Source organism: Prionailurus viverrinus, chromosome C1, assembly GCF_022837055.1.
Source record: "Prionailurus viverrinus isolate Anna chromosome C1, UM_Priviv_1.0, whole genome shotgun sequence".
Lineage (NCBI taxonomy): Eukaryota > Metazoa > Chordata > Mammalia > Carnivora > Felidae > Prionailurus > Prionailurus viverrinus.
This window is the reverse complement of record NC_062568.1, coordinates 181,039,088-181,066,293: the sequence shown is the minus strand read 5'-3', so window position 1 is coordinate 181,066,293 and position 27,206 is coordinate 181,039,088. Positions and strand designations below refer to the sequence as shown.

General features: G+C 47.7%; 2 protein-coding genes across 8 annotated transcripts; both read left to right on the top strand.

Moving 5' to 3' along the window:
- The first annotated feature begins 604 nt into the window (after nt 1-604).
- ERMAP (erythroblast membrane associated protein (Scianna blood group)) lies at nt 605-18,750 on the top strand. Its single transcript, XM_047871845.1, has 12 exons — nt 605-959; nt 6,112-6,201; nt 6,451-6,789; nt 7,062-7,340; nt 9,429-9,545; nt 10,095-10,127; nt 11,138-11,170; nt 12,947-12,967; nt 13,768-13,788; nt 13,887-13,913; nt 14,007-14,033; nt 16,188-18,750. The coding sequence occupies exons 1-12, from the start codon at nt 923-925 to the stop codon at nt 16,910-16,912; spliced, it is 1,749 nt and encodes a 582-aa protein (XP_047727801.1). The 5' UTR covers nt 605-922; the 3' UTR covers nt 16,913-18,750.
- Nucleotides 13,758-27,206, top strand: ZNF691 (zinc finger protein 691). Of its 7 annotated transcripts, XM_047871847.1 has the most exons (4): nt 13,758-13,788; nt 13,887-13,913; nt 14,007-14,033; nt 24,368-27,206. In XM_047871847.1, the coding sequence occupies exon 4, from the start codon at nt 24,377-24,379 to the stop codon at nt 25,235-25,237; it is 861 nt and encodes a 286-aa protein (XP_047727803.1). In that variant the 5' UTR covers nt 13,758-13,788; nt 13,887-13,913; nt 14,007-14,033; nt 24,368-24,376; the 3' UTR covers nt 25,238-27,206. The 7 variants fall into 7 exon arrangements, with proteins under 7 accessions (XP_047727803.1, XP_047727807.1, XP_047727805.1 ...); XM_047871851.1 differs by lacking the exon at nt 14,007-14,033 and having other exon boundaries at nt 13,768-13,788; XM_047871849.1 differs by lacking the exon at nt 13,758-13,788 and having other exon boundaries at nt 13,884-13,913.

Genomic DNA, 27,206 nt, shown 5'->3' with positions numbered 1-27,206 from the left:
CCCAGTTGATCCCTTCAGGGCATTAAGGTTCCTGAACTTCTGGGTGGCACACAGGTCGAACAGCCTTCCCTTTGTGTAGAGCCGAGTCAGACAAGCAAAGAGACCCTGTGGTCTTTGAGGTGGCATGCTGGCAGCTTGCCTGCAAGTTTCAGCTACCCCAGGATCCGGGGAGGGGGGTTGCTGAGGGGATATGGTGTCCACCACGGATGTCTGCTAGACTCAGAAACTAAGGTTGAGTGAAAAAAAGGAAGTCACAGGGAATTACGTACAATGTATTACATTTTTACAAAGTTCAAAGATAAATAAACATATAATGCATTATTAAGGATACAATTATGGATATTGTGCATATGCAGTTATGGATGTTATGAAAGCAAGACAGGCAGGAAAGGGTTTATCACATGTTGGGAGACAGTCAGCAAGTCTGTTTGCCAGAAAGCACATGTCAGGGTGCAGCTGGAGATAAAGGTAGTGGGGTAAGGAAGGTGGTTCATTGGTGGGTGTCTTTGAAACCAATCTTCAATTTTACTCTAATATGGAAAGCAAAGGGCAGCGAGCTTGTGAGAAAGAACGCGACAGGATGGAAATATATGGAACGGAATCACTCCGCCTGGGAGGGGAAGGAGGCTTTGGGGCAAAGTTCCCTCGCAGCGGGTAGCACTGGGAGGTTCCCTCGCTTTTAGGGAGCCTCCTTTCTGCTCTGTTCCTTTATCAGGGGCGGACAGGCAGGGTGTGGCTGGTTGGTGTATAGGAGGCAGCTAGAGGGGAGTGTGTGGGGCCGGAGAAGCCCCTGGCTGAGGGCTGAGGGCTGAGGGCTGAGGCCTGAGGCCTGAGGCCTGAGGGCTGAGAATAAAAGATGAACTCTTCCCAAGGCTCACCTCAGCCCTACCTGATGCTCCTGCCTGAAGCCTGATCTCCGTGGATGGACGGAGGGAGCGTTCCCAGCTTGGAGACTCCAGGTCTGCTGGTGCGGGACAAAGGGCCCCTGATTCCAAAGGTGGGGAGTCCTCCCTCTCTCTCCTCTTCATTCTCCTTAGTCCTTTGACTTTCTCGGGATCCTCAAGTTTGTTGGAGAAACTGTCCCCTTTCTCCTCACAAGTACGTTTTAGAAGACAAAATGGGGCAAGTGGAAATGAGCATAAAAGGATGAGGGACAAGGGGGCTGGATGGGTTTTGTCTAAAGATTCTCACTGAAAAAAAAAAAAGATTCTCACTGAAGTAATATTGTTATCATTATTATTACAGCTGTCATGTATTTAGTCCTTCTTATTAGCCAGGTCCTATGCTCTGTGCATCTAGACCAATCATTTGTAGATTTGAGGAGTCTTCTTAGCCTGCTTGGGGTTGTCAAGGGAACTTCCAGTGCGTGGTTTTTTGTGTTTGTTTGTTTTGTTTTTTCTGATTTAGAAGGTTTTGAAATTAAACTCTTTAAAACTTAAACGTAAAATAAATAAAGAAATAAATAAAACTTAAATGTAAATGGGTGCCCGGGGACAACATATTTCCAACATGTGTAGTAGAAAGAAAATTGTTGCTATGTGAAGAATTTTGCAAACCGTTAAAGAGACAGATGCCCACATAAAAAAATGGACAAAGTATTTAGATAACTGACAAAGTCCAAATAATAAGTAATCAAAAAAAAATAAATTAAAACAAAACACCATTAATTCTTTTAAAAGAGATACCATTTGGGGTACTTGGATGGCTCAGTCAGTTCAGTGCCCGACTTCAGCTCACGGTTCGTGGGTTTGGGCCCCGTGTGGGGCGCTGTGCTGACAGCTCAGAGCCTGAAGCCCGTTTCAGATTCTGTGTCTCCCTCTCTCTCTCTGCCCCTCACACACTCACACCCTGTCTGTCTCTCAAAGTATGAATAAAAACATTAACACATTTTTTACATAAATAAAAAATAAAAGAGATACCATTTTGCTACTCATTAAAATAACAAAGATTCTTTTAAAAACATGAAGCCATGTGATGGCAATCTTGTGGGGAAACAAGCAATTTCCTCACTTTGGTAAATTGATATGACCTTTCTAGAAGGCAATTTGGCAGTGCAAATTAAAAGTCTCTCTATTTTAAAGATGGGAACCTCAAGGCCTAAGAATTTAAGTGACTTGCTTAAAGTTACAAAGTCAACAGTTAGTTAGGGACTAAACCAAGATTAGGGCTCAGACTTCTAACTCTGGCCCTCCATGCCTTATCTGGTAGCGATGCTTAAACAGCAATGTGTTGGAAAACAACCTAAATATCCTACAATATAGATTTACTTTTAAAATTCTCGAATATCCATGATATCCATGGCACATAAATCATTAAAAGAATATTTGATGGTATGGGAAAATGCACATAATGTAGTGGTTAGGGAACTTGACAGATATCAGCAGCATATATGGTATGGTCCAATTTTTAAAAAAAAGTTATATACATGCATGGAAAAAAAATTGACGAAATATATCTCTGGGTGGAGAGATTTCAGATGATTTAAAAATTTTAGGAGCACCTAAGTGGCTCAATCGGTTAAGCATCGACTTTGGCTCAAGTCATGATCTCATGGTTTGTGAGTTCAAGGCCCACATTGGGCTCACTGCTGTCATTGCAGGGTCTGCTTCGGATCATCTGTCCCCCTCTCTGCCCCTCCCACATTCGCCCTTGCTCTCTCTCTCTCTTGAAAATAACAGTTAAAAAAATGTACACTTAAAAAATAAATTTAAAAATTTTACCTATTTTTTTGATAATTTCCAGATTTTCTACAGGATAGAAAAAGCAATATATTTTATTTAATAAAAACTTTTAAAAAATGGCTGAAATGCCATGGGGCTCTTCTGGATGTGAGCTGGAGCTGGCTGACTGGCAGGTGACTGTCAGGGCAGGAAACACTCATCCCAGAGGGCAAGTGTGAGGGGCTCACACAGTCTAAGAGAATTTATAGCCATGACCAGGGAAGATAGGAAAGATGGCTTTTAGTTCCTTGAAGTTGGATAAGTACAAAGCAAAAGTTGAAGTTCAGGTATAGGAATGAAAAAATACCTAATTAGATTAACAATGTGTTTGGGGGACCTGCTGTACTATGGGGGGACTCATAGCAGAGGTAGTACCCAGAGAGCCGGTGATGGAGGATTCCCACGCACTGTCTGTTCACCCTTTTATACTTTCAGTCTTTTTCTTCTACTCTGTCCCCCTTCTACCATCTTTTGTTTCTCCTCCCGATCTTACTTAGGTTTCTTCTCCCCATCTGACTTGGAAACGTACATTGAATACCCTGGTTCTCCTTCAGCACCGCTCTGCCCTCTGAAGGCTCTCAAAATTACAATCTGACTAATCCTGCTCTTCATAATTTTGTAAATGTAGGCATCAAGTTTCCAAATTAAGTTATTTCTAGCAAAGAACTGCAAGACAAACACTCGATATATAATTTTTCCTTTTCATAGTATACTGGAGTTAGAAAAGCTCCATCTATGGGACGCCTGGGTGGCTCAGTCGGTTAAGAAAAGCTCCATCTAATCAAAATCCCTTAATAAGTGAATTTATTTTTTGCTAAATTTAGTTTTGTGTTATGTCTTTTTATTATTTTATTATGCTTTATTAATAAGTTAGGAAATAGAGATGAGAAAAAATTGTCTGTATTTCCAACACCTTAATTAATTTTAATGTTTTTAATGTTTATTTATTTTTGAGAGAGACAGACTGTAAGTGGAGAAGGGGCAGAGAGACAGGGAGACACAGAATCTGAAGCAGGCTCCAGGCTCTGAGCTGTCAACACAGGGCTTGAACTCACGAACTGTGAGATCATGACCTGAGCCAAAGCTGGATGCTTAACTGACTGAGCCATGCACGTGCCCCACCAACACCTTAATTATTAATATTCATATTTTATAGGACTTCCTCTCAACTCCTTTCTTACACACTCTTTGGTTATAATCATTGTAAATATGTTATTTTGTATTTTGATTTTAACACATCATTATTAGTTTGAAGCTAATCATTTGAAACACAGGCTTGATGAACCATAATTTACTTAGTCATTTCCTTATTGATGTACCTATAGATAGTCCAGTTTTTCACTTTTATAAACATACTGCTGAGATCATGTGACCTTTTATATTTAAGATTCTTTTCTTAGAGTAGATTTCCAGAATATTTGTTACTGAATCAAAGGCAAATACATTTCTTTTTTTTTTAATGTTTTATTTATTTTTGAGAGACAGAGAGAGATAGAGTGTGAGTGGGGGAGGGGCAGAGAGAGAGGGAGACACAGAATCGGAAGCAAGCTCCAGGTTCTGAGCTGTCAGCACAGAGCCCAACGTGGGGCTCGAACTCATGAACTGCAAGATCATGACCTGAGCTGAAGGTGGATGCTTAACTGACTGAGCTATCCAGCGCCCCCAAGTAACGTTTCTTTACCTCTTGTTCCTTCCCAATTTACAATGAATTCAGCAAATGTAAGTGAATCTCTTATTTTCAAGACAGGAGACTCGGGGCCTAAGAGTTTAAGTGATTTGCTCAAAGTTATAGAGTCACATAGTCAGTTAGGGACCAAGACAAGACTGAAACCAAGGCATCTGACTCCAGCCCTCAGTTCGCTAGGTCTACTAGCTTTTCTTTTACCATTTGGCTTTATTTAGCCTTAGATTCCTGGGAATTTTCCCATTGGCTTACTCTTTGCTCTTCTCAGATGAGATTATGCATGAAAGTCACATCTTTAATAAAAAAAGCTAAGACCTTACATTACACTTGTCACCCTCTACCCAACAACAGAATACACACTTAAAAAAAAAGACACATGAAATATGTGTCTCCTTTGCCTAACTTCTCTATTCAGTTTCTGAGTAGCTGGTAACCTGTGGGAAAGTGGGTGGGATGGGGGGGGGGGGGGGATGTCCTAATTGTCATCCTAACCTCAGTGTGTCCTAGTGCTGTGTTGCCATTTGCAACCCTAGGGGATTAGAGATGGATATTACATGCGTTGTGACTGAAAAACAAAAACAAATGAAACAAAAACAACCCTAAAGCAGTATGCTGTTTGCCATGAGAGAAACAGAACTGGAAATTCGTTCAAAGCTTAAGTCCATCCTCCGTTTTTCCTCCTCCCTTTGATGGCCCCCCCTCCGCCAAGTCTCTTTTTGCTCTATTCCAAGACCTTCCGGGACCTCACCTGAGGACTTCTACAAAAACCCTCCTCTTTAGAAAGGATTTGAAATCTTGGGGAGAATTCAAGAGACATTATCTCTTCCCTGGAGTGTTTTTTACCTTTAAACTTCATCCCTGGTTGTGGCATGAAAAGGTTTGGTTCCCGCTAAAGGAATTTCAGGCAGTCGCAAGTAGGTGGAGAGAGTTTTATAGTAGGGAATCCTCTAGGGTGTCCTTTTGGTTAATGCGCAAGGTGCATTTAGTAATAACTAAACTGTGGTTAATGCACAAGGTGATTTAGTAATAACAACTACAGCACTTTTATTGAGCACTTTTTCTGCCAGGCATTTGCGGCAAGTGCTTTCCATGCATTATCTCCTTGCATCTGGGAAGAAGCTCCCCCCTTTATAGATTAAGCACTGGAGGCCCACAGATTTTAAACAATATTCCCAGGGACACGGAGCTGGTACATGAATGGAGCTAAGACTTGAATCCACTGTGCATGGAAGAGCAACTGTGGAAGGGCCAGCAACAGGCCCTTGCCAAGCCTGGCTTGAGACACTAAATGCTAGAAGAAGCCTATATTCTGGTGTGCACCTGGTTAGTTCTGGGTGTAAGTTCTTGTTTCTCCAGACCCCTGCCTATGCCTTTGAAATCACACTCTGTCTCAGCCTCCCTGTCACCATGGCCCTCAGTCACGGCTTCCATGTTGAGCACTTACCTCCTCCAATCCTCACAATAATCCTGCAAGGAGGCACAGTTATTATACCCATTTTAAAGATGGAGAAGCAGAGCCTCAGTCACAAGGTTACTCAGAGAAGTTAAGTCACGAGTTTCCATGGAGGTAAGTAGCCAAGCTGGGCTGTGGGATTCCAGAGTGCTTGCTGTGCGGCTAGTGCCTGCGCCCCCACCTCCTCCATTGTCCCCGTTCCCTCATCAAGCTCACCAGCTCTTTCTGGTGTCTCCCTGTGTCTGTCCTCCTAGTTCGGATGGAGATGGCAAGCTCCTCGGGCGCCTGGCTCTCCGGCTGCCTCGTGGGACTCGTGTTCCTCTGCCTGCCCATGCGTGTGTCAGGTAGGAGTTTGTGAACCTCTTCCCGTGTCCGGGACGTCTGCGGAAGGAGACCCAAGCGCAAGGGGGCCTTATTTCTTCTCGCGTTCACTTCTTTCCCCCCCCCCCCCCCACCTCCCCGACCCCCCAGTCCTCTCCCAGGCCCTTCCCGGGCCCTGCCCTTCCCCAAGACGTCCCCTTCGTCCATGGCACAGCTCCTGCGCTCCCATCCCTCCCAGACGCCCTTGTCCCTTTTTTGTCCGCACCGCACAGGGGACACCAGCAACTTCCACCTGGCCCCGCTAGGGGGCACAGCCGAGCTGCCCTGCCCGCTCGCCCTGTGGCCGGTCACCGTGCCCACCGCGGTGACGTGGCTGCGGTCCCCACACCCGGACCGCTCCCAGGCGGTGCACGTGTTCCGGGACGGGAAAGACCGGGAGGAAGGCGTGATGCCGGAGTACAAGGGGCGAACGGCCATGCGGAGGGACGCCGGAGAGGGGAGCGTCAGCCTGGAGATCCGCCAGGTCCGGCTGGAGGACCGAGGGCAGTACCGATGCCAGGTCCAGATTGGAAACCTGACTCGAGAGGGCACCGTGACCCTGCAGGTGGCTGGTTAGTCATTGTCCAAGGGGGACTGAAGTGCCCCCAAGATCTGAATCGTGGGGTGCAGTTACCCTAGGGGCGGATTGGAGAAGGTATGAGGATGAAGCCAGAGACTGTCTCACCCCATGGGGAGGAGGATGAAGGTGGGGAGAGGGTGGGCATGCACGTGCCGTGAGCAGCCCCTGCTGCCCCCCACCCCGGAGACCGTGGAAAGAGGGGGGGGCTCCCGCGGGGACCGCGCCCCCACGGCCAGGCGTCTCTGTTCCCTGTCCCCCTCGCAGTTGTAGGCTCTGACCCTTACATCCACGTGAAGGGCTACGACGCTGGATGGATCCAGCTGGTGTGCAGGTCGGCGGGATGGTTCCCAAAGCCTTGGGCCGAGTGGAGAGACCCTCAGGGCAGGGTGCTTCTATCCCTGTCGGAGGCCCATTCCCTGGAAGCTGGGCTCTTCCGGACAGCGGTGTCCAGCAGAGTCAGGGACAGCACGCTGGGGAACGTGTCCTGCACCTTCCGCAACTTGGCCCTCGGCCAAGAGAAGACGGCAGCCATGGTCATAGCAGGTAAAAGCTGGGGCCGTAAATGGGCTTGAAGCCCCTGGTGAAAACTCCTACCTTAGTGGAAACCTTATAAAGAATTTTCACATTTTTTTAAATTCTAAGAGTAACACATGTTTGCAGTAGAAAACTTGAAAAAAAAACGAGGGACATTTTAAAGAAACCAACAAATGGCCTATAATGTCATAAATTAGAGAGAACTGCTGCTAACATTAAAAAAAATTATATATTTTGAGAGAGAGAGAGAGCACAAGCAGGGGGAGGGGGTGAGGGAGAGGAGAGAGAGAAACCCAAGCAGGCTCCATGCTGTCAGCACAGAGCCCGATGTGGGGCTGGATCCCAGGAACCATGAGATCATGACCTGAGCGGAAATCAAGAGCCCAACGCTTAAGGGACTGAGCCACCCCAGGGGCCCTGGGGCATTTCTTTCAAGACTGTCTTGTGTGCGTGTATCTCTGAGTGCGTATGTCTTTGCACGTATGTAATTTTCTACCTGGTGTCTTCTTCCTTTTCACTTCTAATGTCATGAGCATTTTCCGCCCATGTCCTTCAGTAGTTCTCTGCAACGTGATCTTTAAGGGCTACATAGTACTTCATTGTGTGGTTATAGCTGAATAAAATTAATCGAAGCCCTATTTCTGGACATCTGGATGGTTTCTAATTTTTCCTCCTATTATAATGAGTGGTGCAGTGGACACCTTTGCACATATTTTGGCAAGTGACTTTGATTATTTTCTTAGAATGTGTTTCTAGAAGTAGAATTGAGGGGTTAAAGGGGTATGGACCTTTTAAAGATCCTTGAGACATGGAGGCCATGTGGCAGAGCAGAGTGGTTTTAGAGCCCAGAAAGATAGACTGTGGCCTGGGGTCCCGAGTAAGCAAGGGTCATGACCTCTGCCCCCTCCCTTCTCTTACTACTGCCACTGCCTCTCACTGAGTGCTAAGTGCTTTACCTGCCTATCCCTTTCTTTATTTAAACACAAATTTTTAATGTTTATTTATTTTTGAGAGAGAGAGAGAGAGAGGGATCTGGGGAGGGGCAGAAAGAGAGGGAGACATAGAATCTGAAGCAGGCTCCAGGCTGAGTTGTCAGCACAGAGCCCAGTGCAGGGCTCAAACTCACAAACTGCAAGATCATGACCTGAGCCAAAGTCGGAGGCTTAACCGACTGAGCCACCCAGATGCCCCTATTTATTTATTGTTTAATTTTTTTAAGTTTATTTATTTTGAGAGAGAGAGAGAGAGAGAGAGAGAGCAAGAGAGCAGGGGAGGGGCAGAGAGAAAGGGAGAGAAATAATCCCAAGCAGGCTCTGCCCTGTCAGCACAGAGCTCGATGCGGAGCTGGAACTCAGGAACCATGAGATCATGACCTGAGCCAAAACCAAGAGTCAGATGCTTAACTGACTGAGCCACCCAGGTGCCCCATGATCCTTTTAAATCTCCCAACAACACAGTGGAACAAGGATTATTATCATCTCTATTTTACAGATGGTAAACCAGGCTTGGGGAAGCTCAGTCTCTCGCTCAGGGTCACATAATGTTGAGTGAGGTCTCACATCCAGCCTAGGCTCTCCACCACTTGTCACGGAGCCTCTTCTGCTCTTTTTTTCTTCTTTCCTTTCTCCTTTCTTCCTGGCTAGGCTTTAGTCTACTGCTGTAGCACCCCAGAATCTGTTCTGCCCCTGCTGCTAGGGCTCAGGGCAAAGATGTCACTGACTGTTGTTTCACTTGACAAGGAGGCAGGCGGGTACTCATGAGAAGAGTGGAGATGGCCCCTGAGGAAGTACCTCCTATCCTCCAAAGTCCCCAGATAATGGTTTCATATAAGGCAGCACGAGGTTGTGGTTGAAAGGCTGAGTTTAACCCACTGTCTTCGGGCGGGAGCATCAACACCACTCCTAAGAGTCGAGCATCTCACTTTAAAGTTGTCCCCGGGTCATCCGGGGTTGGAGTTACTGAGAGAAGCAAAGACACTCACCTGTCTTGGCCGGAGGTCTCTCCCTAAACTTGATGGAGACCGTTGGGATGTGCCTGAGCCGCCTGCCATCTGAAGTGGGGCCCTTTGAGGGTGGTCATTGGCGGTTTCTGTTTCAGCCCCATCTCCAGGGAAGATCTCCTCCTCAGCAATGGCTCTTGCTGTGATCCTGCCTTTCCTGGGGCTTCTCATCATGGCAGGCGTTTGCCTCATTTGGAAGCAAAAAAGATCCAAAGGTAACTAAGTGGTAAGGGAGTCCCGGCCGAGACTGAGAAGTGGGACTGAGGCTTCTCTAGGAAATGGCCGGGAGGAAGTAGATGTGGACATGAGTTTTCCCTAGGTTGCAGACCCTGCAAGCTGGCTGAGAGCAAACTGGTAGAGCCATGCTGGGGGACTCACATTGCAGAGAGGGTCAAAGAAACTGCAGAAAACTCCTGGGCAGAGCTGTGAATTCTCATCTTCTGATAAATTAGGAAAATACTGATCATGCCAGTCTTCTAATTAATTAAGAAATGCAGTGCTATCCATTAGATAAAACCCCTGTGAATGTGGTTGAATTGCATAGGATCTTGGGGTCACAAAGGATCCTGAAAGTCATATAAGCCAACACTCCTTTCCCCATCTGATGGTTTGAAGATCCTCTAATCCTTTCAAATAGTCACACACCCACAGGGACGAGGAGCAAAGTCCTACTCAGGCAGCTTGCGTGGGCCATCTTTGGACAACCCTGCCTACTAGAAAAAGTCCTTCCTTTAACTGAGCTGACACATCTTTCTTTCTTCCAGAGAATCTTCTCTATGAACAGGTGGTGGAGGTAGGTAAGTGTCTTGAGCTTGGTGGGGATGTTACTGTGTTTTATTGGTTTTGTGCTCCCAATGACCACTGATTTAAATTGTGCACCTGAAAGTCCCAACATCTGATGTCCTGGTGGCAGGGGTGGTGGGGGGTCTATACCTGCCATTTCCAGTTTTTGCAGACTCTTACTTGTCACAGCTTGCCTTCCAGTATGTTTGGTGGTTTTTGTATGTGAACTCATTCCTTGGTCTTGCTCTCCACTCCTGTGGGAGTCATGTAGATCTAACGTGGGGGAAGCTTTCATTCGTTCAACAATTAGTAATTGTCTCCGAAGCACCCCAGACCATACTGGAGGCTGGGGACACAATGGCGAGCAAAAACACACACAGTCTGTGCCTTCTTGGGGCGTTCAGTCTAATCAAGGAAGCATATGTGAATGAAATGATTATACAAACAAATTGTGCACAGATGCCACAAGAGGGAGTTCTAAGGGTTGTAAAGACTGTAACCAGGAGGAACCAACCAAGCTTCAGGGACAGGAGAGGGGGGCCCTGAGGAAGGGATGTGTGATCTGGAAGACAGGCGGTCTGGAGGGAAGAGGGAATAGAAAACCATGTGCAGCAGAAGGAACAGCATGTGAAAGAAACACAGTGTGGAAATGAGGCCAAAGATGACAGCGGATGAGGCTGTGGACTTGGCAGGGGTCAGCCCAGGTGACGCCCTGTAGATCACGTGAAGGGTTTTGGTCTTTCCTATCAGAGCAGTGGTAAAGCAGTGAACCGGGCAATCTTGGCCAGAATTGTGCTTCGAGAAGCTCTCTCCGGCTGCAGTGTTGAGAAAGGACCAGAGGGAGCAATGGGACAAGATGTGGGGGCAGGTTGGGGGGCACCACTCAGTCATCCAGATGAGAGATGGTGAGGGCCTGGGTCAGGGAGGTGGAGGTGGAGACGAGGTTCAAGAGCAGGTGAACTCAATAGGCATCGGGGACCTTCAGAGTAACAGCACAGAATCTCATTTACTTTTCTTTCTCTAGAAAATCTTCTCTCAGACCACGCAAAAGAAAAAGGTAATTATATGTGTAGAATAAAGAGTAGGGAACCAATAACAAAGAATATATTCTTTCTATTTCTACATGAATGCTGACAGTCTATGATACATACTTTATACACACACACACACACACACACATTTTCCATTAATATTATTGGAATTCACTTTCCAATATCAAGGGCTTATAGGGCCGGTGGCCATGGTGAGGGGGTGCACTTGATCAGCATTCACGGGTCTGGATTGGCCTGAGCTCCCTTCACCAGCCTTTCTGTCAATCACTGAAAAAGAAGGTCTATTTACTATTTAGAAAGGTATTATTATGGTCATGTGGGGTGTATGAAAAATCTGAGGAACCCATACAACTTTTGCACTGAGAGAGGCGGTATCATACGATGGGAGGGTCACGGGCTCTGGAGTCAGCGACTGGGTCAGTGATACCTGGCTCAGATCACTGCTCTGCCACTTACCGGCCTTAGACAAGGCACTTAACTGCTCGGAGCTTCAGTTTTCTCGTCTGTAAAGTGGGGACAGTAAGTCCCCTCACCTGATTGTTTTCAGGACTCAACTAGACAAAACTTCTTATTACAAAGCCTGGTACTCCTTTTTCTTCCTGCCATTTCATCTTCATTAATCAAGTGTCTGCTGTAAGCCACTGAGCATAAAAGTTAGACACTCAGGGCACAAACAAACAGGGGCTATGCCCTTAAGGTCTTGCTGGGAAGACAAGTCACTGGACCAGAAATGGCTCTATGTGCACCGATTTCAGCATCTCCTCTCCTCCCTGCTTACATCTCCTCCAAGGCGATGGAAGTGTAGGTGCGTGCACAACTCAGGGATGTTATGGCTGCTCTGTTCAAGAGCGGAAGGAACGGTGGTGTAGTGGGGCTGACCTCTGATTGGGAGCCAGACAGATGTGGGTTGGAATCCTGCCTCCCCGGCCACTTACTAGCCTGGTCACCTGGGCAAATTTCCACTTCCCCCTGAGCCTCAGACAACTACTCTATAAGATGGGGATACTAATTGTATGCACCTCACATGGTGGAGGGGGTTCAGTGCCCACCTCGTTATGAGAACAGGACACAATAAATGGAGACTGTTAGTAGTGGGAATAGTAAAAATCAGCCATAAGCTCCTTGGGGGCTGTATCGTATTCGGTTTCACTGCCCAAGTGCCTCATGCCTAACACATGCCCCGCCCTTAGCACAGGGCCTGGCAGTGAACTCGAACGTGTAACTTTAGTTCTCTGGCAAGGCCAGTGCTAGGAGAAAATGTGGGCTGGATGGCGCCTCCAGAAAAGCCACAAGCACAGTAGTCTCAGGAGCGTACAGTTTATGTCCTGAGACCTGGGATCTCCAAATTTACCAATCTCTCTGCAGTTCTTCAGGGGAGTTACTGTCGAGAACAATAAGAGCCAACAAGCCAATGCTATAGGCTTCCCGCTGGACACCATAGCTATTATAAACAGTAGGTTATAGAAGGAGAGCAAGGGACACACCCGTGTACACACAGTCACAAACGTACAGAAACGCTCAGACAGAAAGAGAAAAGGAGCCGGGCAAAAAGGGAAGAGAAGGGAGAAACCGAAGTTCTGGGCAGCCTGGGTCACTGGGGAAAGTGGCGCCGCCAGGTTCACGGGTCTGAGCTTTGAGAGATGTGACTGGATTAGGGGCCGACAGGATGGTCATCGCCCTCTTCACTGTAGGGGACGGAGCCATGAGCCTTCCCGCGTGCGTCCCAGGGATAAAGTGGCCACATGTGTTCACTTGTGCCTTTTTCTGTTTGTTTGTTTTAGGAAGGCTCCATAAAGTGCTCAGTAAGTTCCGCTCCTCACCTGTGGCTCAAACCTCCTTCTGCTGACATCTTTGCTCTAGGATGAGTGTCTCAGTTTCACTCGTTGGGGCAGAAGAGGGGGGCAAGGGTACTTGAGGCCCTGGGGGCTGGGGATATACTGGCTCCCACAGCCCTCTTTTCTCAACTATTCCCTGTTCCTCTTTCCCACATAACTGTTATCCGGTCTCTATGCGGGAACCGTTTTACCGGGAAGAGCTGTACCTCCCAAAGGGGAAGCCGCCTGGAAGACCCCCTTTGATCACCTAGGGGGGACATTCCCTTAGGTGGGATCCAAAGCGTGCGCGTCCTCTTTAAAGCGAACGTGTGGAGAAGTGGGTCTCCCCCACTTCACGAACGAGAACCTCTTTATAACAAAAAAAGTCTTCAGGCACGTGACATGTCTATTTTATTTTACACTGAGGAAACATACAGAAGAAAATCTAGTGGAAATTCGGTGGTAGTTTCAAGTGAACTGATATTTTAGGCTTCTCCCGCAACATCTACAAATGTTGATGTTGTCGTGACCTGTGTGTAGAAGATGTGTTATTACTTGGTCTGCCGGGAAGTTGTGGGGGCCGCAGGAATTTGGTGACCCTCTGCGGTGTCTCTGGGGCGTGCTGGCCCACGGCTGGGGGCCCGCTGCTCTTGCCGGCCCTGTCACCGGGGAAGCTCAGGGCATTGCTCCCCAGGATCTCATGTGGGGGTGTGGTTGGGATGGGACCGCAGCATTCTGGGCAGGTCGACGCCCTTGTCCTGATTGGTCCAACTGTGTTTCTTCTTTAGAGACCCTCCGGAATGAACTGAGTAAGTGTCCCACGTGCTTATAACTCCTGTATCACCTTGTCTCCTGTGGATTCTGTGTATCCAGTGATAGCTCACCCCCTGGTTTCTTCTTTTATTAGAGTTGAAGAGAGCTGCAGCGAACTCAGGTGAGGTACACTTTCCCTGCATTTGACCCCCAAGCCCCAAGACTTCCCCGTTTCTCTGTCCTTAAACTCAGGCATCCCCTTTACGTCTTCCAGGCTGGAGGAGGGCCCGGCTGCACTTTGGTAAGTCACACCAGCCAAATCATCCACATTTCAGAGCCCATTGCTCTGGTCCTGAGGAATTCAGACTGTCATTTAGAACTTTGTAAAAATCAAATCTGATTATCTGCTTATCAGTTTTGAAAAATCTTTGTGATTTTGGGGTTCACATTTAGAGTTAGGAAGTCTCCCCTCTTTGTTTTGATCTTCCTATGAGTTCTCTATGAGTTTTGAGATTTATCTTAGGTTTGTTGGTTATTCACATTTCATCTTTGTGACTTGTCTGCTCCTGTCCTGTTCTGGCTACTTTTTTTTTTTTTTTAAATGCTTATTTATTTTGAGAAAGAGAGACAGAGTGCCAGTGGGGAAGGGGCAGAGAGAGAGGGAGACACAGAATCCGAAGCAGGCTTCAGGCTCTGAGCTTTCAGCACAGATCCCAGAATGGGGCTCGAACTCATGAACCGTGAGATCGTGACCTGAGCCGAAGTCGGACGCTTAACCGAATGAGCCCCCCAGGCGCCCCTGTTCTGCCTACTTTTTGATTTGTGAGGATATTATTTCTATATAAAGCATACTAGTTCTTTGTCACGTTTTTCACAAATTATTTTTCTGACTTTTGTTTTTCTGACATTTTCTATGTCAGACTTTCTGACTTTTATTTTTCTGACATTTTCTATTTTTCTGACATTCTCATTTTGCTTTCCCTATAATATTATTTTTTTATGTATGAACATTTTGTTTTTTATGGAGTCAAATTTATTCATCTTTTCCTGTATTGTCTCTTCCATGCTTTCAAGTTGGGGAGGTCCTTCCTATCCCACAGCTGGGCCAACAGCCAGTGCTCTTGTCTCTTTCCACACCCCTGCCACATCCTTCTTTCTCTGATGATCAGTTTTCTTGGGGCGTGGTGATTGAGACTCTCAGAGGAGTGAATGGGTGACGCAGAAGCTCCAACAACGCGGACTACACAAAAGTTTCACAGGCTCATCCTAAAAGATTTGCACATCTCTTTTCATGTTATTCCGAAATAGCTTGTGATCTGTTGCTGCTGTTTTAACGAGACCTGTTATTTTCACTGCTTTGTAGTCCGTATCAGTTTTCCAGCTGCTCATCCCCCTTCTATCCACACGTCTTCCTTCAGGCAGGTCTAATAGAATCGGTGAGTTGGCACTTAAGAGAACACCAGGTCACCTTGGTTGGCACTCCAGGAGCTCACAAACTCTTCTGACATTCGAGGTCCGGCTTCCTCCCACCACCTTGACTGAGTACAGATTTCACGGATTTACTCTCCAAGAAGAGCCTGTTTTCTGTACTTGGTGAAGGAGAGAGGCTCACTGTGACCCTTATAATCCACAATTTTAAGGAAGAATCCCTTTGAATCCTTTTCTCTATACTAACATTTAGCTATAGTAATTATAAGCAATAATTTTATTTTTTTTAATGTTTACTTATTTTCGAGAGACAGAGGGAGACAGATGATGAGCAGGGGAGGGGAAGAGAGAGAGGGAGACACAGAATCTGAAGCAGGCTCCGGGCTCTGAGCTGGCAGCACAGAGCCCGATGTGGGGCTTGAACCCACGAACTGTGAGATCATGACCTGAGACGAAGTCAGATGCTTAACCGACAGAGCCACCCAGGTGCCCCATTTTAGCTACCAAAATGAGCATCACACCCTCACTGTGTGAACTCGGCACTATCTCATGCATTAGTTCCTCAAATCTGTACAACAGCCCTACTCCCATTTTACAGAGGAAGGAACTAAAGTTGGGAGATAAACAACAAGCCCAAGATCACATAACCAGCGAGTGGCAGAGCTGGGACATCCTAGCTGGCTACTGGATCTAATATCAAAGCCCATGTTTATTATCATACATTAGATTCCTTTGGAACATCGAAGACAAAGGCAGTATTTCCTAAGGATTAAGGCAGCTTCACAGATGATGAAATACTTTTTCCTCTTTTACGTAATACACCGCCAACAGACCTGGGGGACTGGAAGACAGTTTTCTTTGGTTCTAGTACTTATAGGGGAGGGAGAACCATGGACTCAAATAGACCAATGACAGTGGTCACAGCCTAGGGATTATCTTTCCCTTCAAAGCTACCCAAAGATCCCAAAGATCTCAGGGGATCGAGACCTTGTCGTCCCCAGCCTCACCTGTCGGTGACTCTCTGCAGTGGCAGTGACCCTGGACCCGGACACAGCACATCCCAAACTCATGCTGTCTGAGGACCGGAGACGTGTGAAACTTGGAGAAAGAAAGCAGCCTGTGCCCGACGGCCCCCAGAGATTTGACTTTGTCGTCAGCGTCCTGGGAGCTGAGTACTTCACGGCAGGCTGCCACTACTGGGAGGTGTTCGTGGGAGACAAGACCAAATGGGCCCTGGGGGTGTGTAGCGAGTCCGTGGGCAGGAAGGGCAAGGTCACCGCCACACCGGCCAATGGACACTGGCTTGTAAGACAGAGTAGTGAGAAGAAGTATGAAGCTCTCACATCCCCGCAGACCATCCTGCGCCTGAAAGAGCCCCCACGGTGTGTGGGGGTTTTCCTAGACTATGAAGCTGGAGTCATTTCCTTCTACGATGTGACCAGCAGATCCCACATCTTTACTTTCACCCACAGTTTCTCTGGCCCCCTTCGCCCTTTCTTCGAGCCTTGCCTTCATGATGGAGGGAAAAATACAGCGCCTCTAATCATTTGCTCGGAACTCCAGAAATCAGAGCCATCAACTGTCCCCAAGCCAGAAGAAAAAGGCCAGGCTAATGGAGACGTGGCCATGAAGGTGGACCCTTCCTTACTCCCCCCTCAAGCACCGGAGCCTTCCCCACTCAGGGATATGATCCTGCCCTGGCCTTCTGACATTGGCCCTGCCCTTCAGGGGCTCAAAGTTCCTTCTTTTTAGGGCTGTGCCTCATTATCTGCCCCCCTGAAGGTCTGGCACCGGGCCCTGCATTTTAGGCTCCTGGCCCAACACCTGATTCTGAAACATCTCATCTCCTTTCCCCAAATCTAAACCTTGTGATTTCTGTTCAAATCACCTTCCTCCCAGGGCTCAGTTCTAAACTCTGTCATCCTTCTGGGGACTTAAAGTTCCCACTGCCCTGGAAGAATTCTTGAAAACCAGATGAACAATCACATTAAGTTTAGGTGGTGATGGTGAATGTGTGTCACCAAGATACAGGTGTTCTCTACTCGAGGGGCTATTTATAGAGGAACTTCACTCTACTTCAGCTTGCTCTTGACCTCTTAGTCATGAAGTTATGGTGCCCAGTCCCTGACTTTTCTCTGATCCCCTCCAGAATGGCGTTTCTTCTTTTCTCAGGGCAGGCCTCTAGCTCCCAAAGTCAGCTTTTTAAAAGTACACATTTTTTGGGTCACACACTCTTCCTTCTTTCTTCCGGAACAGGGGGTAGGTCAGCTAGAGGGGTAAAACAGGCCATCCTTTCTTTTCTATTTCCTTGATGCTTTTTTGCAGCAGAGTGTCCTGACATCCAGAGCTAATGTACATGTTTTCAAAGCTAACTTACCTATTGATGATAACCAGGTATAAGAATTTTAAATGAGGTAGCCATAATCCCCAAAAGACTGCAGAGTACAATCACGGAGCTGAGACACACAGCTTCAAACACAGCAGCCCAGCTGTGTGTGTGACCTTGAAAAAACAGCCATGGATGAGTTTATCTGTTACCCTGGCCCTTTTGAATCTCCTCCCGGGATTTAGAGAGGCCCAGCCAGAAAAACGGTAGTTTTAACCACAAAGGTAGAGGCATTTTTTTTCCTGTAAGACCATCATTCTGGTAGACTTGACTACTTGTGTGGCAAACAGCTTCTTAGGTCAGAGAGTATTGATTTCAAATAGGAAGTCGGTAGACCATGTGTGAGGATAAAATAATGAGCCTCATTTTTTGGTGTGGATTGCAGAAAGAAGCCTATTCACTTTCAAGTCACTCCACAAAGGTGATCTGGCCTCTTTGTGGCGGTACTGGCTATCAGTTTGCAGATGAGCACACAGTTCTACCCAACAGAAACTAGATCTTTCTGTCAGAAGTTCTCTCTGTTGGTGCTTATAATAGTTAGGGTCCTCCAGAGAAAAATGTATTTGTGTTATCTTTACATGTATAAAGAGATTTATTCCAAGGAATTGTCTCATATGATTATGGAGGCTGGCACTTCCCAAGATCTATCTGCAGGGTTAGTCAGCAAGTCAGAGACCCAGGGGAGCCAATGGTGTAGTTCCAGTTTCAAGGCTGACAGGCCTGAGACCCAGGAAGAACCAATATTTCCATTTGAGTCCGAAAGTAGGAAAAAAGTGGATGTTCCAGGCTGAAGACTGTCAGGCCAGAAGAATTCTCTCTTACTAGGAGAGGGTCAGCTTTTTGGTTCTATTCAGGCCTTCAACTGATTGGATGGGGCAGGCCCACATTAGGGACAGCACTCTGCTTCACTCACTCTACCAATTTAAATGTTAATCTCATCCGAAAACCCCCTTACAGAAACAGAATAATGTTTGACCAAATATATGGGCACCCTGTAGCCTGGTCAAGTTGATATATAAAGTTAATTATCACAGTGCATGGGTGAAATTTTCTGTTTGCTTTTGTACATGAACGAGAAGTTGTGGGGAAAGGCTTTGGACTGGTAACAGACAAGCACATTATGGGATTGGTTTTTGAACAAACTTGAATTCACCCAAGCAAGCTTTAACCACAGTTAGAAATAAAGCCACAGTTTTATTTCTGATCTGCCTTCTCAGTATTTTATTTATATCAATTTATAAGCAATAGTGTGTGTGTAGGATTTATATTTCACTCACTCATATTCAGTTTCAAACATACTTTCCTGAATATCCTAATCTAATTCCCATTGTTCACACTGGCTGCACCCAAGAGAATTTACCAGCCGGAAGAGAACTGACATTGTGGAAGCAGAAGCTTTAACTCATTTAATCCTTAGAACAATTCTGCCAGGGATTTTATGGGGGAGGAAAATGGTGCTCCAAATGGCTAGGCAGTAGAACTGGTATTATAAATGTAGATGATCTAGCTCTGAAGACAAGAAATACCGTGCAGATATGAGAATATTGGATTAGGCTTTTTTTTTTTTTTAAGTAAAACTTGGAAAAAAAAAATCCTAATCCTGGATACTTTAGAAGTTGTATTGTGTCGGATTGAGGAATGCCAGGTTTATCTATGTAGGACCGAGAAAAAAAAAAAAAATCCCTGTGCAGGAGCGTTGGGAGACCCAGAGGCAGCTCCTTGCACAGGAAACGTCTAACTTCTCACAAACGGATTGGGTTAGTGGATCTTTAAAATCCCTTCTAGTTCTCCAATCCTTTGATTTTAAGGATAAACCTCGCGTGAAGCGCGGAATTCAAGGCTTCACGGATGTCTACAGGACCAAGGGTCACCAATTCAACGTAAGAAGAAACTGAGTTCATGACACTTGGAGGTCATGTAGGTTAGCTCTAGGTTTTCTATTACTTCCCAGACGGGTGGTTAAAACTACGTTGGGCTTTTCTCGTGTGAGCGTAGAAGGAGATCCGACGACCTTGGAAGGGAACACGGTCTCCACCTGCTCAGTTCTAAACTTCGCAAATTTCTTCTCGAAGTCTACGCTCTTCCTCAGGCCTACAACTCCCAGCAGGCTTTGTTCGAGACCAAAGCTTATTGGCGAGCCCGCCTGGGTTTCTTGCCTTGTGGCAGCCAATACAGCCAGTGGGAATGAAGGATCCTCCTCAGGACCCAATCGTGGAGGTGTAGGGCGGGTCCTCTCTGGGTTCCGGCTCCGGCTCCTCCCCCGGCCCACAGAGGCAGCGCTGTCCCTGATCGAGCGGCGGGAGCGAGGTGGGTCCTGGGTGGGCCCGAGGTCGCGGGGGAGGCGGATACGGCTTTGTGGGGAACTCTGAGCATGGCCCCTTCCCTCTCTCCCGGGAATTAGAGGCTGGGGCTTTGCTCCCTGGACCCAGTGGGGAGCAAATGGGACTCGGTGGTCCCCCCCGCCCCGACCCCTGGCCCCCGCCCCTGGCCCGCGCGGCCAGGCGGCTGGCCTCAGCCCTTATTTCAGGCCCTCCTGTTGGCCTTTCAGTCCAGCCCCCCGGGCACTGACCATACTTTTGGGGCCAGCCCCTCCCCATCTCCCTAGCCTCCCGCCCAAGCCAGTCCTCTACTCAGAACCCAGCTCCTGTCCTCTGGGAGGCGCGTATCCTCGACTCCGCCATCGGCTTCTCCCCGCTACTTACAGCCCAGCCCCCTGACACCTCTGATTGCAGCCTGTGCCTCCTCTCCCCAGGTCATCTCCTCGGACCCTCGGACCCCTATGGCCTCCTCTAACTGACCCGTTATGCAGCTCCCCGATACATTTCCCTGTTGTTCAACACCTTGTCCCTGGTCTTTCCAAGCTCTTCTCTCCCCATTACCTCCCACCCCCTACCCCTTGACTTGACCCTAAAGACCCCGAACTTTGACCCTTCAGACCACTTTCCAGCTTAGCCACTTCCCTCTAACCCAAGCCCTTGACCTTCAGCATCTGTGATCACCAGCCCCATCTGCTTGGCTCTTATTTCTTAGTCCTGGTCGCTTCACCACTGCCCCCAGTGTCTCCCACCTCAGATCCTCCCTGTACCCCTGGGCCTCCTGGGAAGCCAAGACTGATGGGCCCTTCTCTCCCCCAAATCTTTGAAATGTGACCTGAAAGTGTATCTGTACCTTACTTGTCACTGTGTTCTTAGTAGATGGTGGTCTCCCATCTCTCTGTAAGTCCCAATCTTGCTCACCTATCCTGTAAGTCCTAGCTCAGATGCCTCCTTTTCCATTTAGCAGCTCGTCCTTGATCTCTTCAGGGAGCCATGCGGGTGTCACCTGAACTCCCGAACTCCTGTGGCACTGTTCTTACTCCTTCCTCCTTCCCTTCCCTCTCCTTCCCTCCCCACCTCCCACTCTCCCCCACTTCTCTCCAATACTAGTGTCAGGCTTAAAAGCACTGGCTTTGGAGTGATGGGCACAAGTCCCAGTTTTGCTACTCACTTGCTGTGTGCCCTTGGGCAAGTTATAATTTCTCTGAGCCTCAGTTTCCTCATCTCTAAAATAAGTTGTGTAAATGAAATGCCATGATTTGTATATAGTGTTCAGCCCAGGGCCTAGCATTTAGTATCAGCTTAAAAAAATGTGGACTTTTATTATCGGTTCCTGTATAATGTGCCAGGTGCTGTGCAAGGCATTGAGGAACGGTACAAAGGTGACTGAGGCACAGTTCCTGTCCCCTTAGAACTTAACCTTCTGTACCATATGACAGTTTCTGGAGTTCATGGCCTGTTTCCCTGAACTGTGCCATAAACTGAGGGTAGTAACCATAATCTTAAATCTTTTTGCTCTTCTTTTGATCCAGCATTCAGTCCTGAGGCGAGTCAGAGCTTGGTACATTATAGGTGCTCAGAAGAGCAGGATTGGAAGTGAGAGGGGGCCATGTCGCCCCCTGCATAGACAGAGGTACTAGAACCCTAGGTGGGGTGGGCAGGGCTGGGGCTTGAATTCAGATCACATCCTTTCACTCATACATTCAAAAAACATTTGAGCACTGCCTTGTGCTGAAGAGAGATTTCCAAAGTGACCTGGTCCCTCCTTTCCAATGACTTATAAATTTCTAGTGAAGCCAGATAATGTTAAAAGATAATTGCAAATCACTGTAAAAGCAAGTACATACAAACAGGAGTCTGTGTTTGCATAAAGGTGGAAGTGGGCAGGAATCAAGAGATTCCTGAGGAACAGAAACAGACACAAGCGAGCCTGAAATGGGTTCTGTAGACAGGCCTGGCCTTTACTCAACTCTTCCAACAAATATTTATTAAGGACCTACTAGATATGACGGTCAGTGCTTTAGGAACAAAGACCCCGTCCCTCATAGGACTTCTGTTTTAGCAAGGGGAGGCAGACACTAAATAATTGACATAATAAATAAATAGAATGTTCGCAGGTGAGAAGTTCTGTGGGGTAGGGGGATGGGAATGTGGGAACGGGGTTGTAATTTTTAAAAGGATTGTCAAAACTAAATAAGTGTCAAGGAATAAATTGTTTTTGATGTTTACTTGCATTTTTGAAAGCGAAGCAAGCCTCCTTCACCTCCCTTATCTAGATTCTTCAAGAAACACTCTCAAACAAGGACTGGGAAACTATAGTTCAGCTCCTTTTGTCTTAAAGTTTTATTGGAACACAGCCACACTCATTCATTTTTGTATTGTCTGTGGCTGCTTTTACGATACAACAGCAGAGTTGAGTAGTTGCCACAGAGATCCTATGGCCCCAAATATTTACTGTCTGGCCCCTTCCAGAAAAATTTGCTGGCCTCCACTCAAAGATTTGAGGCTCTGTCCATATTGTACATTTTAGAATGTATAGTCGTGTACCATTTTTTAAATTAGAAACATTTTTTTTTTCTTTCCTAACAAGATCACATAAGGGATCTTTTTCATTCTTGTGTTCTCTGCAGGGCCAGGACACGGTGTCCTCCTAAGTCCCATGGGGGACAAGGTCTTTGTTCTTCTGATGTAACCCAAATTCCTAAAGTAGCAGCAGTCATATCTAGTAGGTCCTTAAGATATATTTGTTGAATGGGTTGAGTAAAGGCCGGGCCTGTCTCTGGAACCCATTGTCCTCAACTGTGGTAACGGTAGCTGTCATTTGCTGCCACGCAGCATGCTGAGCACGCCGTAGGCATGCAGGGTAGGCGGGTGTCACAGGGTTAGTGATGTGGGAGTTGAGGCTCCCGGTGCTTGAGTGATTTGCCCAGTTCTGTACTGTGTGCCACCATCGGGATACGACCCTAAATACAGTCAGCGCCCCTTCCGTTACGGCTGTTGTGTGTTCCAGAAGTACTTGCTGACTTGAAGGAATCCTCGGTCATTTTCTACCATCGCTGTCCCTTCAGTCTCGCTCCCACCCTCATCCCTTGCTCGTGTCCGCCCGCAGTATCTCCGCCGGCCCACTGCACCTTCTGAAGTGCTGCTATTGCTTTGGGGCCCAGAGGAAACCCCACGCCCGGCAGAAGTACTTCATCCCTCGCCCCTGTCCTGGGCTATAGGAATGCAGAGGAGTCTGCGCAGCTGAGCAAGCATTTACCGACGTTTGCATAAGTTGGCGCTGTGTGTGTGTGAGGAATGTGGTTTGTGTCTGTTTGTCTTGTTTTTTTGTTTTGTTTTGTTTTGTCTTAACTTTAAAAAATTTTTATTATTTTCAAAGTTTATTTATTTATTTTGAGAGAGACAGAGAGAGCACAAGCGGGGGAGGAGCAAAGAGAAGGAGAAACAATCCCAAGCAGGCTCTGCACCATCAGCGTTGAACCTGATGTGGGGCTTGAACTCACGAACTGTGAGATCATGACCTGAGCTGAGATCAAGACACTTGACAGACTGTGCCACCCAGGCACCCCAATGTCGGTGTGTCTTTGTACATAGCATGTGAGCGTGTGTGATTTTGTGTGGTGTGACAGTAGAGCTGTATTTGTGATTGTGTAGCCATGTATGTGGCTACATGCTTGGGAGGACTATGTATGTATATGGGATGTGTGTGGCTGTATGTGGCTATATGTGGTATGCAGGTCTGTGTATGTGGCTGTGTGTGGTATGTGTGTATGGTGTGAGAATGTGGTTGAGTGTATCTGGTATGTGAGTATGGCTGTGTGTGTATGTGGCCTGTGTATGTGGTTGTATATGGTGTTGGAGAGAGGAAGTGGGCATTGACCAATCAGAGCACACGGCCCAGACCCTGCAGTACGTCTTGGAGGGCCCAGACGTTAACCGTTAGTTGCTAGGTTAGGGTGAGTTCCGGGGAGGGGAAGGGTGGCGGAATGTTTAAGAGGAATCATGCTGGGCCTTGTACACAGCTAGGAGAGCCTCAAGAATGAGAGGTTCTATTCTGTTCATTCTGAAAGCAGGGAAATGGAAACTTTTCAGGAAGTGTTTTCAAAAGAGATCACCATAAAAGTAGTTTTCGTTAGCTTAAAGTTAGGCAGGAAAATGGAATTTTACCCAGATGGGAGCTCCTTTACTTGTACATGAATTATAGTCTAGACTGTCATTTTTCAATGATACTGAGAAAAGTGACATTCGCGTTGCACAAGTATCTGTTGGGCATAGACAAAGCTGATGCCTCTTTACTCCGACGGGCAGCTTTAAACATCCGTGGAAGTTTGTAACTTGAAAGTAAGTAAAGGCATTGCATCCAAGTATTCCAGTTAATTGAGGTTATTTCTAATGGATGGTTCCCTGGGGAAGGTGTACACCCCTTTACCAGAACAAGATTCCCTGTGGTCTAGCCTGACCCAACACCAAGGAATAAAGGTGTTGGCCATTTGTGTTCATTCTCAGGGTTCAGAAATGGGCAGTGAGAAGGAGAAGGAGCAGAATCCAGAACAGCACCTGCCTGAGGAAGGGGAATGGGGTGAGCCTTGGAGAGTGGAGGACTTGGAGGGTTTTCGGATCCCAGATGGAGAGAAGGAGCATGAGCAAGAGAGCCTGTCAGAAGGTCCACAAGAGATCCACCCAAAAAAACCGTTGCAGAAAGTCACCGACCCCGCCAGAGAGCCCGGGGGCCCCATGGCTCACCCAAGGCCCGAGATCGACGAGAAGCCCTTTATATGTGCCCAGTGTGGCAAAACCTTCAATAATACCTCCAACCTGAGAACACACCAGCGGATCCACACCGGCGAGAAACCTTACAAGTGTTCTGAATGTGGCAAGAGCTTCTCGAGAAGCTCCAACCGCATCCGGCACGAGCGGATCCACCTGGAAGAGAAGCACTACAAATGTCCCAAGTGTCAGGAGAGCTTTCGGCGGCGCTCAGACCTAACCACGCACCAACAGGATCACCTGGGCAAGCGGCCGTACCGCTGTGACCTCTGTGGCAAGAGCTTCAGCCAGAGTGCCACGCTGGCGGTGCATCACCGGACGCACCTGGAGCCAGCACCCTACATCTGCTGTGAGTGCGGCAAGAGCTTCAGCAACAGCTCCAGCTTCGGCGTGCACCACCGCACGCACACGGGCGAGAGGCCCTATGAGTGCACCGAGTGTGGGCGGACCTTCAGCGACATCTCCAACTTTGGAGCACACCAGAGGACCCACAGAGGGGAGAAGCCCTACTGGTGCACTCTGTGTGGGAAACACTTCTCCCGGAGCTCCAACCTTATCCGCCACCAGAAAACGCACATGGGAGAGCAGGCTGGGAAAGACGCCAGCTGAAGGACAATGAGGGAGAAAGAGAGAGAGAGAGAGAGAGAGAGAGACAGACCCCAGCCTAGTGTAGGAAGATCTGTAGGATCTGCTGCTGCCCCCTTGACCTCAAGCCCCTCCTCCCACTTTGGAGAATGGTTTCCTGTTGCCTCTGAAGCCAGGATCTCCAGGAAGTCCTGAGAAGGGACCCTTGAGTAAAAATCCCTGCCCCTTTCCAGGCCAATTTCTTGCCTTGGAAAGTGGGAGGATCCAGTCTTGGCTTCATCTCCTTGGGATGAAAGAGAAGTAGGATAGGCTTGGCACATGCTCGTATCATTAGGGCAATCATCCCCTGGCCTTTGAGGAAGTCCCTGTGAGGTGGCATCACTGTCTGAGGGTCCTCGGAATTGTGTATGAAATGCTCGGGGCACATTGCGGTGGCTGCCAGTTCCCATCTGCTGGGCCCCACCTGTGTTGGGGGGAGCAGCCTTCCCAATGGAAGGGGCCTCCTTGGCCTGGAGAAGAGGTCTGGCCCTGCCTTAGGAATGAAAGGGAAGCCCTCAGGGAGCCTTGATCTAGGGACCTTCACAGTCCCCCATGTTTGTGACTTGTTCCCCCCACCCCACCTCCATCTGTTCCCGGAGTGATTAGCAGTAAAACTCTTCAATGAAAAGGACCTGTGTACTTATTTGGGGCATCAAGGAAGTGGGAGCTGGGGAGGCGGCCATGCTGCAGCCTCTCTGGAAGGGGGTTGAATTCCAGGAAAGACAGAATGGGTGGCTGCTCTGAAAAGCAGAGGAAAGCAGGCTGAGTCTCTGGGGCCTTTGAGCAGGAAGGCAGGAGGAACCCACATATGCTGTAGATTCTATAGGTCACATTACATCTTTGTGTCATTGACATTTGCTCAAGGGAATAAGATGAGGAAACAAGTGAGGAGAAGTGAAGTCAATTGCTGTGAAGTTACACAGCAGGTATGTGGTGGAGCCAGAGTTCACACTTGGGCCTCCCTTGATTCTGAACTGACGCTCTTTTCATTACATGCACCTACTGGCTTCTGAAGGAGGATCCACTTAGGGGGCCGGCCTGGGACCAAGTGAGTCCCTGGAAACGGGAGCTAGTGGGGCCTTCTGGTGCAGCCCTGGTTCATTTGCTCTGTGGGAAGTCAGTGCCAAGTATGAGAACCTTTCCTCCCTCAGATTCTTGATTGACATTTATTTGTGTCTAGGAAAAGTGATAAGTGTTGGGGAGTAGGGGTGAGGGCTGGGATGAACCCATGATGAGGGTCTTTGCCTTTTGTAGCAATGGTTTAGTTCCCAAGGCTGGGACAGCTTGGTGGGGATCCTGCCCAGCTTCCTGCCCTCCTGGTTTCGGCCTGGCTCCACATGCCAGATTTCCATGTTTTCTGACGGCAGTTGAACATTCACCCAGATTTCCTCCACATAAAGAAGACCCTTCTCTACATCTCTTGCCGATCAGGTCCTGCTCTTCCAGACTGAGAGGCCCTCTTCATTTGTAGCCAATTGCCAGAATGTGATTCTGGTACCAGGCTTAAAACTGGCACCGTCTGTGACCTGACCTATCACATGGGATCCTGCCACCCAGCCAGAGACGGATGTGCTAGCAGCTTTGTACTCATGTTGAATTCTCACGTAACCCTGGGAAGTAAGAATTACCCACATTTGACAGAAGGAGAAACAGGCTGCCAGAAAGTGACTTGCCCAAGATCACATGGCAAGTAAGTCGCAGGGGCAGGACTCCACCTACTTCTGCCTAAACCCAAAGCCTGTATTCCAACTATAAAAGAAGACTTTCCAAATGATTCCCTGACATTTGTAGGACACTACAGTTTCCAAAGTACTTTTTAAAAAGTTTTTATTTTAATCACCTGGTGCTCGTCACGACAAGGACACTCCTTAATCCTCATCACTTGTTTCACCCATCCTCCCACACACCTCCCCTTGTGTGACCTTCAGTTTGTTCTCTACAGTTAACAATCTGT

Coding starts and splice junctions, on each gene's coding strand:
- ZNF691 (XM_047871847.1), top strand. CDS start 24,377: ATGGGCAGTGAGAAGGAGAAGGAGCAGAATCCAGAACAGCACCTGCCT.
- ERMAP (XM_047871845.1), top strand. CDS start 923: ATGGACGGAGGGAGCGTTCCCAGCTTGGAGACTCCAG. Junction 960..6,111: donor TCCCAGCTTGGAGACTCCAG/GTCTGCTGGTGC, acceptor CTGTCCTCCTAG/TTCGGATGGAGATGGCAAGC. Junction 13,789..13,886: donor GACCCTCCGGAATGAACTGA/GTAAGTGTCCCA, acceptor TTCTTTTATTAG/AGTTGAAGAGAGCTGCAGCG.